The sequence below is a fragment of the Sabethes cyaneus genome, chromosome 3 (genome assembly GCF_943734655.1).
Source record: "Sabethes cyaneus chromosome 3, idSabCyanKW18_F2, whole genome shotgun sequence".
In the NCBI taxonomy this organism is placed as follows: Eukaryota; Metazoa; Arthropoda; class Insecta; order Diptera; family Culicidae; genus Sabethes; species Sabethes cyaneus.
The window spans coordinates 84,700,367-84,714,635 of record NC_071355.1 but is presented as its reverse complement, the minus strand read 5'-3'; the positions used below and the strand labels follow the sequence as shown (position 1 = coordinate 84,714,635).

At 40.3% G+C, this 14,269-nt stretch overlaps 1 protein-coding gene across 6 annotated transcripts in view; it reads left to right on the top strand.

Annotated features, from left to right (window-relative positions):
- Positions 1-14,269, top strand: part of LOC128739147 (ubiquitin-conjugating enzyme E2 Q2) — a 40,555-nt gene that overhangs the window by 18,495 nt on the left and 7,791 nt on the right. For all 6 annotated transcript variants that reach the window (XR_008412178.1, XR_008412179.1, XM_053834558.1 and 3 more), the window contains exons 4-7: positions 10,780-11,076; positions 12,799-12,873; positions 12,945-13,236; positions 13,299-13,447. Coding sequence is in view for 4 of the 6 variants with exons in the window: in XM_053834558.1 (XP_053690533.1) it covers positions 10,780-11,076; positions 12,799-12,873; positions 12,945-13,236; positions 13,299-13,447 (813 nt within the window). In the remaining 2 variants the exon portion in view is untranslated. The remainder of the gene's footprint in view (positions 1-10,779; positions 11,077-12,798; positions 12,874-12,944; positions 13,237-13,298; positions 13,448-14,269) is intronic.

Below are 14,269 nucleotides of genomic sequence, written 5' to 3'. Positions count from 1 at the left end.
AAATTTCATCAATTTCTGAGATGGTCTTTTTTGGAAAATCGATTTTTAATTTTTAAAATGCTTTTTTCTCGGTGTAGAAATCAATTTTTATTTTTGTCAGTATTTTTTTATGAAAATTCAGAAGATTTTCAAAAAGTCACCCATAGATCATTTTTTTGTAGGTCCTGTAATTTTCGAGTTATATTTTTACCTTTGTTATACTATAACAAAGGTTTAGGAATTGGTCGAAAAACACGAAATTGATCCGAGGCCCGGAGGGCCGAGCCACATATACCAATCGACAGGGTTCGACGAACTGAGCAATGTCTGTGTGTGTGTGTGTGTGTATGTGTGTATGTATGTGCGGGGCGCAACTTTTCTATCGCCTGTTTCTCGGAGATGGCTGAACCGATTTGTTCGCTATTACTTTTGTTTGAAAGGTATTATTGCCTAGTATATCACTATTGAATTGTTTCAAGGTCCGACATTTCGTTTAAAAGTTATAAGTAAAAAAGTAAAAATTACGTGACATGATTTTCTCCGGACCCAAATGACCGATTTCAACGATCTTGGTATCGAATGAAAGCTCTTATTAACACTAAATTTTTCGGATAAATTTTATTGAAAACAAACAATCAGTTTAAAAGTTATGCTTAAAAAACCTGTTTTGACAAGGTAATAATTATCGCCTGTTTCTTAGAAATGACTAAACCGATTTAGACGCTATTAGTCTCATTTGACAGCTAACATAACCTGATAGATCACTATTGATTTGTTTTTTGATTGGACGTTTAATTTGAAAGTTATGATCAATTGAATACAACACATTAAAATTTACAATAAGTTATAACGATTTCGTCAAACATGATTTATCTAGTTTGAATTATTTTGGCATCAAATTAGAGATTTTAATGCTACAAATATATCTGCAAAATTTCAGAAGAATCGGTTTTGCCGATCAAAAGATATTAACCCTCCAACACTCGCGCCAACTTTTGTAATACGGGTTATTCGCGCGCACAATGGCCCAAAGCCAAAGAGACATGCGCACTAGAGTTTTGACTGGGAAAACTTGGTTTTAGGTTTATGGAACCTTTGGAAGAATTTCTTAAAATTGAAAGTTCTATCGTCTGGTGCAATTTAAATTTTGATTAATCCCCCTAAAAGTGGAATAAAAAAATTATTTTTCTTCAGTTTCAATATAACACATTGATGTATTTTGCAAAGTTTCAGAGTATATTATTACAAGAAATTTTGCTGAAGACAGCAACCCCCTATCTCTTCAGCGAAGATAGAAAAATATTATTTATTGTATATGAATTAGTGAAATCAGTTTTTTATTTTAGCTCTTTTCGTAATTGTTGTATGACTTTTTCATGTATTACAAAGTTGCACAAATAGGAAAAATACACAACTTTGCTGAATATAGTATACCTCTATGTTTGCTTGTTTAGGAACTGTAGAACTTTGATTATAAAAAATACCCTAATTTTGACCCCGAATTACTCGACTACCAACAGACGGATACATTTTAAACATTTTACATTATTGCTGATTGTTTTGATGCATACAGACACCATTTTTCCATATGAAGAAACGAGAGAAAATTCCAGGCCAATTCCGGTACACCTCATATGCTGATTGCTTCATTTCTGTGATGTCAGTTTATGCTGATCAATTTTCCCAACAATTTAAAGTATTAATGCATTGAATAATTATGACATTTTGCTCATAACAAGTTTATTGAAGAATATACGTTAGTTACACAACAATTTGTAACTTTATAACAATATGGCGTTCAAAAACCTACACGTGTTATATAAAATACAACAGCGTGAGTAACCGAAGGTTAATAAAAATTGATGAAATTTATTCTAGAAAACTTTATTGGTGTGAATCAAATAGGCATTACAGGAAATTATGCATAGTTCAAAAATCTATAAACTAGACCTTTACTACGCAATGTATATGTTAAAGAATAATATTTGCTCTTACAACCTACTTTTACTTGCACTTACTCAAATTATTAACAACTTACTTATCCTTATTCAGCAATTTCATGAAAAAAGGATCTATCAAAATTTATAAGTGGTCATATTTTGTTCAAATTTTGTAAACGTATTCAATTTTCAAAAATTTTATGTAAGCCAACGCACTATGCAACGTTAACCAATAGATGGATTATACTCCGAAGACGTGTCGGTTTCTATCTCAAATAGCAAGTAAGACCGTATAACAAAGGTTCCTTTCACCACTAGGTGGATTAAATCGGGTTTTTATAATAAAAAAGAGAGAAAAAATTAAGCCCTTTCCAAATGTTTGTCTAGACCAATTTTCGAAAAACTAAGTATGCAAGGTTGTTTATTTACATGAAATTTTTACACACAAAAAGTTTCATTGAAATCTGAGAGGGTGCTGCCAACCCCTTTCCCTTAGACGAGTTGGCGTGAAATCCGTCATATGCTAATTAAATTCTATGTATTCCTATGTATATTGGGTTTACCCTTCCTCAAAGCTTGCTCTACTACCTACTCGTTTCTAACTGCCAGTACTATCCCATATTACAACTGTCCCTGTCGAAAACCCATTGCGTTCTTCTGGCCAGTACACTTAAAGTATAGGGTCAGGTGGGGCAAAACGGGTCACCTAAGGAAAGTACCCGATGCGTTTTTCTACGAATTCAATTTGAATCCGCTTATCATTTATTTAGATGGTGTCACTAATAATCTCTTCCGAAAAAATCAACAAGTCTGATTTTTCGAGGATTATATATTTTTTGTGAATACATTTAAAAGACATGTTATTTTAAGCTCTCAAAAAGTACGGGACAAGACGAGTCAAAATGCGGGGCAAAATAGGTCAAATAACAAAAAGCGAAGTTTTTTGTATCGAAGTCCGTTATGAATTCTTTACAGAAACAAAATTATTCATTGTTGCTGAAGAAAAACGGCTTACATATTTCAAAATTGGCGACAAAAATAAATAAAACGAAACAAAATAAAAATTATATCAGACAAAAAGTTAAATGTCGCAAAACTAACCTTTTGCCGCATTAACTGTTTTGAGGATAAAATATATGCCGGGCCAGCTAAAAACTTACTTAGGTGGCTTGCCGTCCTAAGACAAAGCCTGTTGAACAAAGTTTCTCCATGTAACTTGGTTGAGGGCTACCGCTCTCCAATTTTTCGGACACCAAGTACTCTCCGCCAGATCTCGCTCCACCTGATCTAATCATCTTGCTCGCTGCGCTTCTGGTCGTCTTGTTCCTACCGGATTTGAGGCGAACAGCATCTTTGCAGGATAGTTGTCCGGCATTCTTGCAACATGCCCTGCCCATCGTATCCGTCCAGCTTTAGCCACCTTCTGGATACTGGGTTGGCCATAGAGCTGTGCGAGTTCATGGTTCATCCTCCGCCTCCATACTCCGTTCTCCTGTACGCCGCCGAAGATCGTTCTTAGCACTCGTCGTTCGAAAACTCCGAGCACTCGCAGGTCCTCCTCGAGCATTGTCCATGTTTCATGCCCGTAGAGAACAACCGGTCTAATAAGCGTCTTGTACAGGGTGCACTTTGTACGGGGACTTAGTAAGCCCATAGTAAGCACGACTTCCGCTGATGATACGCCTCCGAATCTCACGGCTGGTATCATTGTCCGCCGTTACCAGTGAGCCAAGGTAGACAAATTCATCGACTACTTCAAACTCATCGCCGTCGATCAATATAGTACTGCCCAAGCGGTGTCGTTCGGCCTCGGTTCCGCTGGCCAGCATGCACTTTGTTTTAGACGTATTTACCGTTAACCGTAGTCTGGTGTACTGTTCAGCCATCACCACAGATGTATGTTCTGCCGATAATATCCATGTCATTGACTAGACAGTTTGATGAGCTTCCTGGGGAAGCTGTTCTCGTCCATGATTTTCCATAGCTCTTTCCGGTCGATGGTATCATATGTGGCTTTGAAGTCAACGAACAAATGATGCGTGCGAACTCTGTATTCACGGCCTTTTTGGAGGATCTGCCGCAGTGTAAATATTTGATCCGTTGCAGAGCGACCTTCGACGAAGCCGGCTTGATAAGTTCCCACAAATCTGTCCGCAATTGGTGATGGTCGGCGGAAAATGATTTGGGACAGCACTTTATAGGCGGCATTGAGAACGCTGATCGCTCGATAGTTTTCACAGTCCAATTTGTCGCCCTTTTTATAGATCGGGCAGATAACCCCATCTTTCCACTCCTCCGGTAGCTGTTCCGTATCCCAAATTCTAACGATTAGTGGATGTATACAAACGGCCAGCTTTTCTGGTACCATTTTAATAAGTTGTTTCTGGTACAACTTTCGCGTTTCTTGAGAACGATGCAGCCGCTCCAAATCCGCATATTCCTGCTCTTCCAGGTAGCGCTTTTCTCCCGAAAGATTCGGTTTCGCTGCATCTTCTTCTGTTTGTGTCTTTCCACGTTCTGACGTGGGGCACTGCGCATCTTGGCCGCCCGCGCAGCGTTCTCCTCATCCATCACCTTCCTACATTCATCGTCAAACCAATCGTTCCGCTGATTCCGGGCCGCATGCCCGACGCTCTCCGCTACACTACTGATGGCTGTTTCGATAGTGTTCCAACAGTCCTCGAGAGGGGCTACGTCCAGCTCGTCCTCTTCCGGCAGCGCAGCTTCGAGTGAATGCGCGTAGTTTGCGGCGTTTGAGTGAATCCGCTGGTGTGCACTGAACCTTCCAATCATCGGTTTGTATTCCTCCTCCTAGCCGACCTGAGCATTGAAATCCCCGATGATGATCTTGATATCGTGTTTTGGGCAGCGGTCGTATTCACTCTCCAACTGAGCGTAGAATTCATCCTTGTCGTCATCGGTACTTCTGAGGTGAGGGCTGTGCACGTTGATGATGCTTATATTAAAGAATCGGCCCTTGATTCTCAATATGCACATTCGAGAATTGATTGGCCACCACCCAATCACCCGTTTCCGCATCTCGCCCATCACTATGAAAGCTGTACCCAGCTCGTGTGTGTTGCTGTAGCTCTGGTAGATGGTATGTCCATCTCTGAACGTACGTATCGTTGAGCTCTTCCAGCAAACCTCCTGCAGCGCTACGACGTCGAACTTGCGGCTCTTCAATACGTCGGAGAGCACTCGAGTGCTCCCTTGGAAGTTGAGAGATCAGCAGTTCCACGTCCCGAGTTTCCAATCCATAGTCCTTTTCGTCGCGTGGGTCTATTCCGATTGTTACAGTAAGAATTTCCTTGTTTTTCGTTCCGTGCTTTAGTATTTTTCGTGGTGACGGCTTGCAAAACCTGCTACACCAACCCCCTGTTTCGCCGGAGGGCCAACGAAGCTCGAAAAAGCCCTTCTTTCCTGTCGGCATACGACCTTGGCTTCCACCGGGGTTGGTTACCCGAAAACCCGATCTTCACCAAAGTTGCTTGTATCCCGGCTGGTACCACGAGGAAATAGAAATAGGAGTTGCTGAATAAGAGGCTATGAACCACTGTAGGGTCTATTTTATGCCAACACGTGCACGAGGCACCGACGGTACGCATTATTCAGCCCTTTACCAACCAGCTAAAAACTAGTCACTTATTTAATAACAACAATAAAGAAACTCAAAAATATAATAAATGGACAAACATAGGGTGCCACACAAGTCTTTTTAGATGTGACCCATCTTTCCCCATATTGAGCTGATAGAACAAAATACATCTTTATTTAAAAGTTTTGTAGTATATAACAATTTTTGTTATCCTATGTGGTTTTAGAAATGATAAAAGTACACAGAAAACATGAAATGAAGCGATTTTCCATTCAAATTTTTCTATCGAAAACGGGTAAAAGATAAGTTGCGAATTATGATGATTATAAAAGAACATTACTTTAGGTGTACTACCTAGTCGCTTTTTACGCGACTATTTTTACGCGAATTTTTCGGAATTTACGCGGTTTTTTACGCGATTTTCGGAATTTACGCGGATGTGCTCAAAACGTCTATTTTTTCGCGTAGTGTTGAAATCCACAAGTTCGCGTAAACAACGACTTGACTGTATATGAAAAAATCGTTGGCTTGGATTAAGCTAAAACTTTCATGTTAATGCAACTGACCTATCTTACCCCGTGACCCGTCTTACCCCACCTTATCCTATAAGTGACTTTTGCACTGCCAAGAGGTCGCATCGGGGTTATATAGAATTCAGCACAATGAAATGGTACTTATTTCGCTTAAATCCCTTTGGATCAGGTGAATCTCATTGGATCCCCCTTTTCTCACTTCTCCCTGTTTTTCTTCTTTCTCCATCTCTACATCTCTCCCTCTCTCTCCCCTTGTCTTTCTCCATCTTACTCTTCAGCTCTTTATATTTATCTATATATCTATCGAACTCTCTTTCTATGTTTTCTCTCCCTCTCTCCTCTGTCCGTATGTCTCTCTAAAGTTCCTCTCTCACCTCTCTTTGTTAAAAATGCTAAATGGCAGAAAACCAACCCCTATCTCTCTTTCTTCTCTGTCTCTCTCTCGCTCCCTCTTTCACTTTTCTTTATGATAATTCTTCATTCACACATCCTTCATCCAAGCCACCATCCAATCACACCCCTGCTACTCAATCATCCACCTACGGTTCCTCAACCTAGCCCCATCGCTCATTCACCGACGTCTTCACCCACTTGCCACAACACTTACTCACCGACCTCACTACTAATAGAATTATGCATCCATCCATCTTATCACTCATCTAGTCACCAAGCTCACCACTATCTCACTCCATCACTCATTCACCTTATTGCCGAAACGTCCCACCACCACCTTTCCACACCAGTTTTTCTTTTAGCCTCTCCTAGACACTTGTGCGTCTGTCTGTTTTCGCTTTGGAAATTCACATAATGCAACAGACACCAGGCAGCTTTCCCTTACACGGATCTCTCCTCCTTGAGCCCAGCCCAGTTCTTTTCGGAAAAGTAAGAGAAACAAAGCACTTATTTTTTATTTGGACCTTCTCCCCCTTTCAGGGGCCATTCTCCTATTTGACAACGAAAATGAAATGGCAATAAATATATTTAGGTCATTCGTATATTAATCCAGTTTTTGTACTTTATGTGGGTCATCCCCTACGATAAAACTGAACCTTGTCGTGGTGTAGGGCTTTTTAACTAATCAGTGAACATGAACAGTGAAAATGAACAGCGGTCACGTTTACTTCTGAATGTGGGTATATATCAAAATACTTTTGTGATTTCAAGTGGGACTCGGGGTAAAGATTTACCAAATGTGATTGTTGCGTTGTTCAGAAAGTGCTTTTATTCCGTTTAAGAATAAGGCCAGTATGGGGATCTCTGACAATAGATGAAGTTTTCTGGGATTCATCCCTATTTATCACAACTGTCACAAATATCTCCGAAAAATGTCGGATTGATTGAGTTGGTCGGGGGCTTAGGGTTAGTAAGGGGATGTAAGCGGGATACCAGATCCGATTGGATGCCGAAGGACCACTCTGTAATGATTACGGGTAATAGCACTTCTTAGGTAGCAGATGGGAAAATTGGGTCAATTCGTGTCGCGTGTTCGAGTTTCGGCTAGGCGGTGCTGCTAGATAGAGTAGGATTTTTGCACTGGCCCCGTGGCTGTCCTGAGCTCTGATGGCCGCCCGCGGGCTCTGTCGATGGGAAAGGGTCGAGTCTTAAAGAGACGTTTAAGCCCAGAGCTTTACAGCACTTTGGTCTCGAGGGTTGGAAGGCGGGCGAGTCTCTATATTTTGAAGCTTCTGTCGACTACCGCGAACGTCCAGCTTGTGCTGCGCTCAATTTACTTTGTATCGTGGGAATACATTGTGAATGCTAAGGGGATGAAAGATTAAATTTGCCCTGATAAGTTGATAACCACTAATGCTCCTAAATTTGTCTTACCTATTGGTTCATTTGTGGTTGTTTGTGTTGGAAAACTGAAAGCGGGCGCGCGGTTGAAGACCGGTGTCAGGCGGGGCTGACGAATCCTCCACTTCTTCACTATACCACATATTGCAACTCGAGTGGTACAAAAAGTCCAAGCACATTTACAAATTCGATTCGATTTTTCTTCTCATCATTATCATCATCATCGTCATCATCATCATTATATTTAAAATATGACATTCCGGCCTTTGGCAGAGAGATCTTAGAGTCAGTTCGTGGAGTCCGCGCAGGGCCGAAACGCCTCCGCCTGCGGGTATAGGCGAGACGGCTATGCTTGGGGCTCTACCTGTGTTTTAGTGGGCGACAGTGCCTGTCTCGTCAGGTAGAACTGATGTTTGAGGTCTCCCTGACACTTTGTTGACATCACAAAAGGGCCCAGCGCAGAGTTTTATACGCTACTAGCTGACCCGACAAACTTCGTATTGCCACAAATTAACCTGTGTTGTACATAAATCATGAATCTCGGATGATCTTTGTCACTTCTCGAGTTTTGCAAGCCCCCCAGTGGGCGGCGCTTCCGACGGCGGGTCACCGGCAACACTCGCGACCGGCTCGTCCTGAATGATCTAGTGTTACTATAGATAGTTTTTGTGGTCTTGTTATTGATTAATGTTTTATGGAAGAGTCTCGAATTTCTCGAGTTGGATTAGTTTTTGAGTTTCGCAAAAATTTCTGTTTTATTTGTATGAGAGTCCATATCCCCCTACCACAGGGGTGAGAGGTCTCTATCATAAAATAAATTCAAGACTCAAAAATCTCCTACATGCTAAATTTGGTTCCATTTGCTTGATTAGTACTCAAATTATAAGGAAATTTGTATTTCATTTGTATGGGAGCCCACCCTCTTAAAAGGGAAAAGGGTCGTAATACACCACAGAAAAAAAATTCTGCCATCTAAAACTCTCACATGCCAAATTTGGTTCCATTTGCTTGATTAGTTCTAAAGTTATGAGCAAATTTGTATTTCGTTTGAATGGGAGCCCCCCCCCCCCTCCTAAAAAGGTAAGAAGTCCTAATTCATCATGGGAAAAATGGTTGCCTCCAAAAACACCCACATGCCAAATATGGTTCCATTTGCTTGATTAGTTCTCGAATTATGAGGAAATTTGTATTTCATTTGTGTAGAAGCCCCCCCTCTTGAAGTGTGGAAGGATCCTAATTCACCGTAGAAAATATTTTTGCCTCCAAAAACCTCCACATGCCGAATTTGGTTCTATTTGCTTGATTAGTTCTCGAGTTATGGGGAAATTTGTATTTCATTTGTATTGGAGCCCCCTTCCTAATGTGGGAAGAGGTCCTAATTCATCACAGAAAAAATTCTTGCCTCCAAAAACACCTACACGCCAAATTTGGTTCCATTTGCTGGATTAGTTCTCGAGTTATGAGGAAATTTGTATTTCGTTTGTATAGGACCCCCCCTCCTAAAGTGGGGAGGGGTCCCAATTCATCATTGAAAAAAAAATTGTCTCCAAAAACACACACATGCCAAATTTGGTTCAATTCGCTTGATTAGTTCTCGAGTTATGAGGAAATTTGTGTTTCATTTGTACAGGAGCCCCTCCTCTTAAAGTGGGAAGGGGTCCCAATTCACCATAGAAAATTTTCTTGCTCTCGAAAACCTTCACATGCCAAATTTGGTTGCATTTGCTTGATTAGTTCTCGAGTTATGAGGAAATTTGTATAGAAGTCCCCCCTCTTAAAGGGGAGAGGAGTTATAATTCCTCTTATAAAGAGGGGAGGGCTCTCAATTCACCATAGAATAAATTCTTGTCACCAAAAAAAACACCCACATGCCAAATGTTGTTCTATTTGCTTGATTAGTTCTCGAGTTATGAGGAAATTTGTATTTCATTTGTATAGGAGCCCCCCCTCCTAAAGTGGGGAGAGGTTCTTATTCATCATAGAAAACATTCTTGCCTCCAAAAACACCTACATGCCAAATTTGGTTCCATTTGCTGGATTAGCTCTCGAGTTATAAGGAAATTTGTATTTCGTTTGTATAGGAGCCCCCCCCCCTCTTAAAGTGGGGAGGGGTCCCAATTCATCATAGAAAAAAATTTTGTCTTCAAAAACACACACATGCCAAATTTGGTTCCATTTGCTTGATTAGTTCTCGAGTTATGAGGAAATTGGTATTTCATTTGTACAGGAGCCCCCCCTCTTAAAGTGAGGAGGGGTCCTAATTCACCGTAGAAAATTTTCTTGCCCTCGAAAACCTTCACATGCCAAATTTGGTTCCATTTGCTTGATTAGTTCTCGAGTTATGAGGAAATTTGTATGGAAACCCCCCCTCTTAAAGGGGAGAGGAGTTATAATTCCCCTTATAAAGAGGGGAGGGGTCTCAAATTACCCTAGAATAAATTCTTGTCACCGAAAACACCCACATGCCAAATTTGGTTCTATTTGCTTGATTAGTTCTCGAGTTATGCAGAAATTTGTGTTTCATTTGTATGGGAGCCCCCCCTCTTAGTGGGGGGAGGGGTCTCTAACCATCACTAAAACCTTTCCTGGCCCCAAAAACCTCTACATGCAAATTTTCACGCCGATTGGTTCAGTAGTTTTTGATTCTATAAGGAACACAGGACAGACAGACAGACAGACAGACAGACAGAAATCCTTCTTTATAGGTATAGATTAAGCGACCAGTTGGATAACCCGAAAAAAAGGAAAAAGTTTTTGTACTTTATGTGGGTCATCCAATTTGGTAGATTTCATGTTCTGTTGTTTGTGTATTATTGATTGCTCGAATACATTATACTAAACGCTCCATTTTTTTACGCCAAATACTGCACCTAAAGTCAATTTCCTTTACTGCTTGCTCACTGTTATTTGTTCTATTTCTATTATCTCTTCGCAGGTCGACATACTACTACGTGAACTGTGCCGGCTTCATACAGTTCCACTACCTCCAGATTTGGACAACCTAAGGATACCGTTTCAACCTCATGCACCCGGCACACCTTCACCACATCAGGCAGCCTTCCAAGGGGCTCGTCAATTGCATCAACAGCAGCAGCAACAGCAACAACAACAGATCGACGAAATCGATTCGGACTGTGATGACATCGAGGATGTGGTGGGTGAAAGTGACCAGGAAAGTGAAGGAGAGGAAGATCTTCCACTCGAGATGGACGACGGTCGGAATCCGTCTAAGGTAAAAAAAATATTTTCGCATAAGAAATTACATAGTTTTGATTTAATCAAACATATTTCTTGGTATTCTGTCTTCATGTATTACCTGCTTATATTTTACATTTACTGTTTTGTTGATATTCCCCCGGAAGGAAACTGAAGGCCATTTAACGGTGACCGACAAAAGCTAGACTAAGAACACACACGTCGACCCATAAATAAAACAAAAGTTATTGTCAATTAGCCGGGGTTTACGGTTTAGCTTGTCTTGTTTGCCGCTAGATTCAGTAGCAGGAAGAGTTATAATTTGTAGGTTTTGCATAAAGCCTTTTAATAGTAGCATATATTTACAATGCCCTTTCATACATAAATCAATGCATCAAGCTGCAAACTAGCTGTCGATGTCAATGCTGTAGGGGAACCCGTGGCAAAATGAGCATCCTGCCTCGATCCGCAAACCACTGTATTTTTATCGAATGAAATGAAAATTTTCTGTTTTGCTAGCTCGAATGCCAAAGCTCCAAGGCGGTCACTCCATACCAACATTTTTAATTTCAATGATATGCTAACCTTTCCTCTTGTTTCTGGCTAAATATGGATGGTCTTAAGCGGCCTCATTCCATTGGTACTCGTCGTTTATTCATGCCACTTTGAGATATCATACCAGAATTTACCTCGACATGCCATAATTTTATGCGTCTTCCAATGGAATGAGCTTCTTCATTTAACGCGTCAATGGCAACTCGAAGATCATTACTAATTCACTGTTTTCGTTCAGAAATACGTTTATGACGATGGAAACAATTAAATTTGTCGATTATTTTTTTGCAAGCTATGTTGCAAGAGTGCCCTCTTGCTCGGAGAATGGTGCTCATTTTACCCCGGTAAAACGAAAAAGTTATAAAAATGAAGGAATTACTAGAAATTATTTTGAGACGACTTAATTGATATTCAATCGTAAAATAGTTCAAATTTATAAATAAGCTTCTTGTATTATTTTATTATGCTTATTTTCTGTCGGTAAAATTTTATAAGAAATCATAGCTGTCATACCGATTATTGGTTTCATGGAGTTTTTTTTCTAACAAGCGCATGATATTTATGTTCAACACTAAAACATTACTTTGTTTCTACATAACTAAATAGCTTGTGGGAGTTTTTTGACCAACATCGGGGTGCCCATATTATCCCCGCTCCCCCACTGTTGTTGCTTTGCTAATCCATGCAATGATAAAGCCAGTTCGTTCACTTTTCCCGAACTGGGTTCAATTAATGGATTCGGCAAAAGAGTAGAGCCTGAATTTCGATTTTTAATATGATTTTTTCAAATACCTGCAAGATCAATATATTATGTAAAGCACACAAGATGACTTAAAACACTGTGTTAAATTGTATTATTCCTGCTTATTTCGTTTGTTTGTGGGCTTTGTTATTTTTTGCATTATGCACATCGACGCGTTAGAAGAAAGGACTATTTTAAGCATTCCACTATTCCGTTTTTTAACGAATGAATCTATTCTTCTGCTTTAGCCGCATTTCTTTATTCTGGCCATACGGTCCTAGCCAGAATTTTATAATCTCTTAGGGAAAATGCAAAGAAATTTGTGGGAACTGTTTTGCGCCATGGGTATAGTCATTTGTCAACTGAAGTCATGTTACAACTTAAAAAATGTTGAAAACGCAAACAGAAGTTTTTCATTAATAACAAATCGTTTTAAAAATTTCTTTTGTTTCGCTTTCGCAGAAAGACGAAATGGAAGTGGAACATTTAGCAACGCTAGAAAGATTACGACAAACTCAACGGCAGGATTATTTAAAGGTAAATTTAGCTTTAATGATTTCATGATCAAACTATCATTAATGATTTCTTTCGTACTTGGCTTGAAACAGGGTTCGGTTTCAGGTTCGGTTCAAGCCACCGACCGACTGATGAAGGAGTTGCGAGATATTTACCGATCCGATTCGTTCAAGAGCAACATGTACTCGATAGAGCTGGTTAACGACTCAATTTACGAATGGAACATCCGACTGATGTCCGTCGATCCCGACAGTCCTTTGCATAACGATCTCGTGCTGCTGAAGGAAAAAGAAGGCAAGGACAGCATCCTGCTCAACATTATGTTTAAGGAGACATACCCGTTCGAACCACCGTTTGTGCGCGTCGTGCATCCGATCATTTCCGGTAATATTGCAGTTTTGAGGGGTTTGCATCTTTTTTATCCTTAAATTTATGTTTTGTTCTAGGCGGTTATGTCTTGGTGGGAGGTGCAATCTGCATGGAATTGCTCACAAAACAAGGCTGGAGCTCCGCGTACACCGTGGAAGCTGTTATCATGCAGATAGCAGCTACACTAGTCAAAGGCAAAGCGCGAATACAGTTTGGCGTAACAAAGGTAAGAAGATACTTTAGTTGTAAGTTACTGTTTTAGAAAATTATTAGCGTATATTTTCGTCGTTATAACAAAATCGTATGTAATACAGCAATCTGTATTATCTGCTTATCATACTGTCGCAAAGACCATTAAACAATATATCGAAACCTACACAAAAATAACTTAATCGAATGACAGAGATACACACAGTTATTACCCTCGATTATGACATTTTCTGGGTTTCAAAATGTTTTGGACAGCGATCCATGTTCATTCCATGCAGGAATGTTTGTTTATTTGTTTTTTTAGTACCATAGCATATATTGTTGTGGTAAAGTTAGAGAAATTCATTGAATAGAATCTATCATTCGAATTCCTAACTCAATTTTTAAAGAAGTCTCGCGAATTGCGCCTGTGGGAGAGATTTTCCGCCTCCATACGAACGGCGATCCCTTGTGCTGACGTTTCCTATAACTCTAGAGTCTCCGTTCGATAGCCGTAGCATCTCGAAACCACTTTCGGGTCTGGTATGTCACAATTGCAGCTGCCATTCGCGTTGACGGCATTAAACGATCTCTTGCACTCATAAAAATGCCCGTATGTACGTGTGGGTGAAAATCTGCCAAAATGTTTCGATCTCTTGCACTCTTTAAGAAATTCCTATTTCGCTTCACCCCTACAGTAAACTTTTGGAGGTGGCAGCAGCTTACGTTCGTCAACGCGAATATGAGCCCAAGCTCGGTTTTTGGCGTCGGTCACTCGCTGGTAGGCACTCTGCGTCAAACCGGCTGTTGGAAACGGCAAATGGCTTCAGTTGTGCTACAGATGTTCGCTAATGTTTTT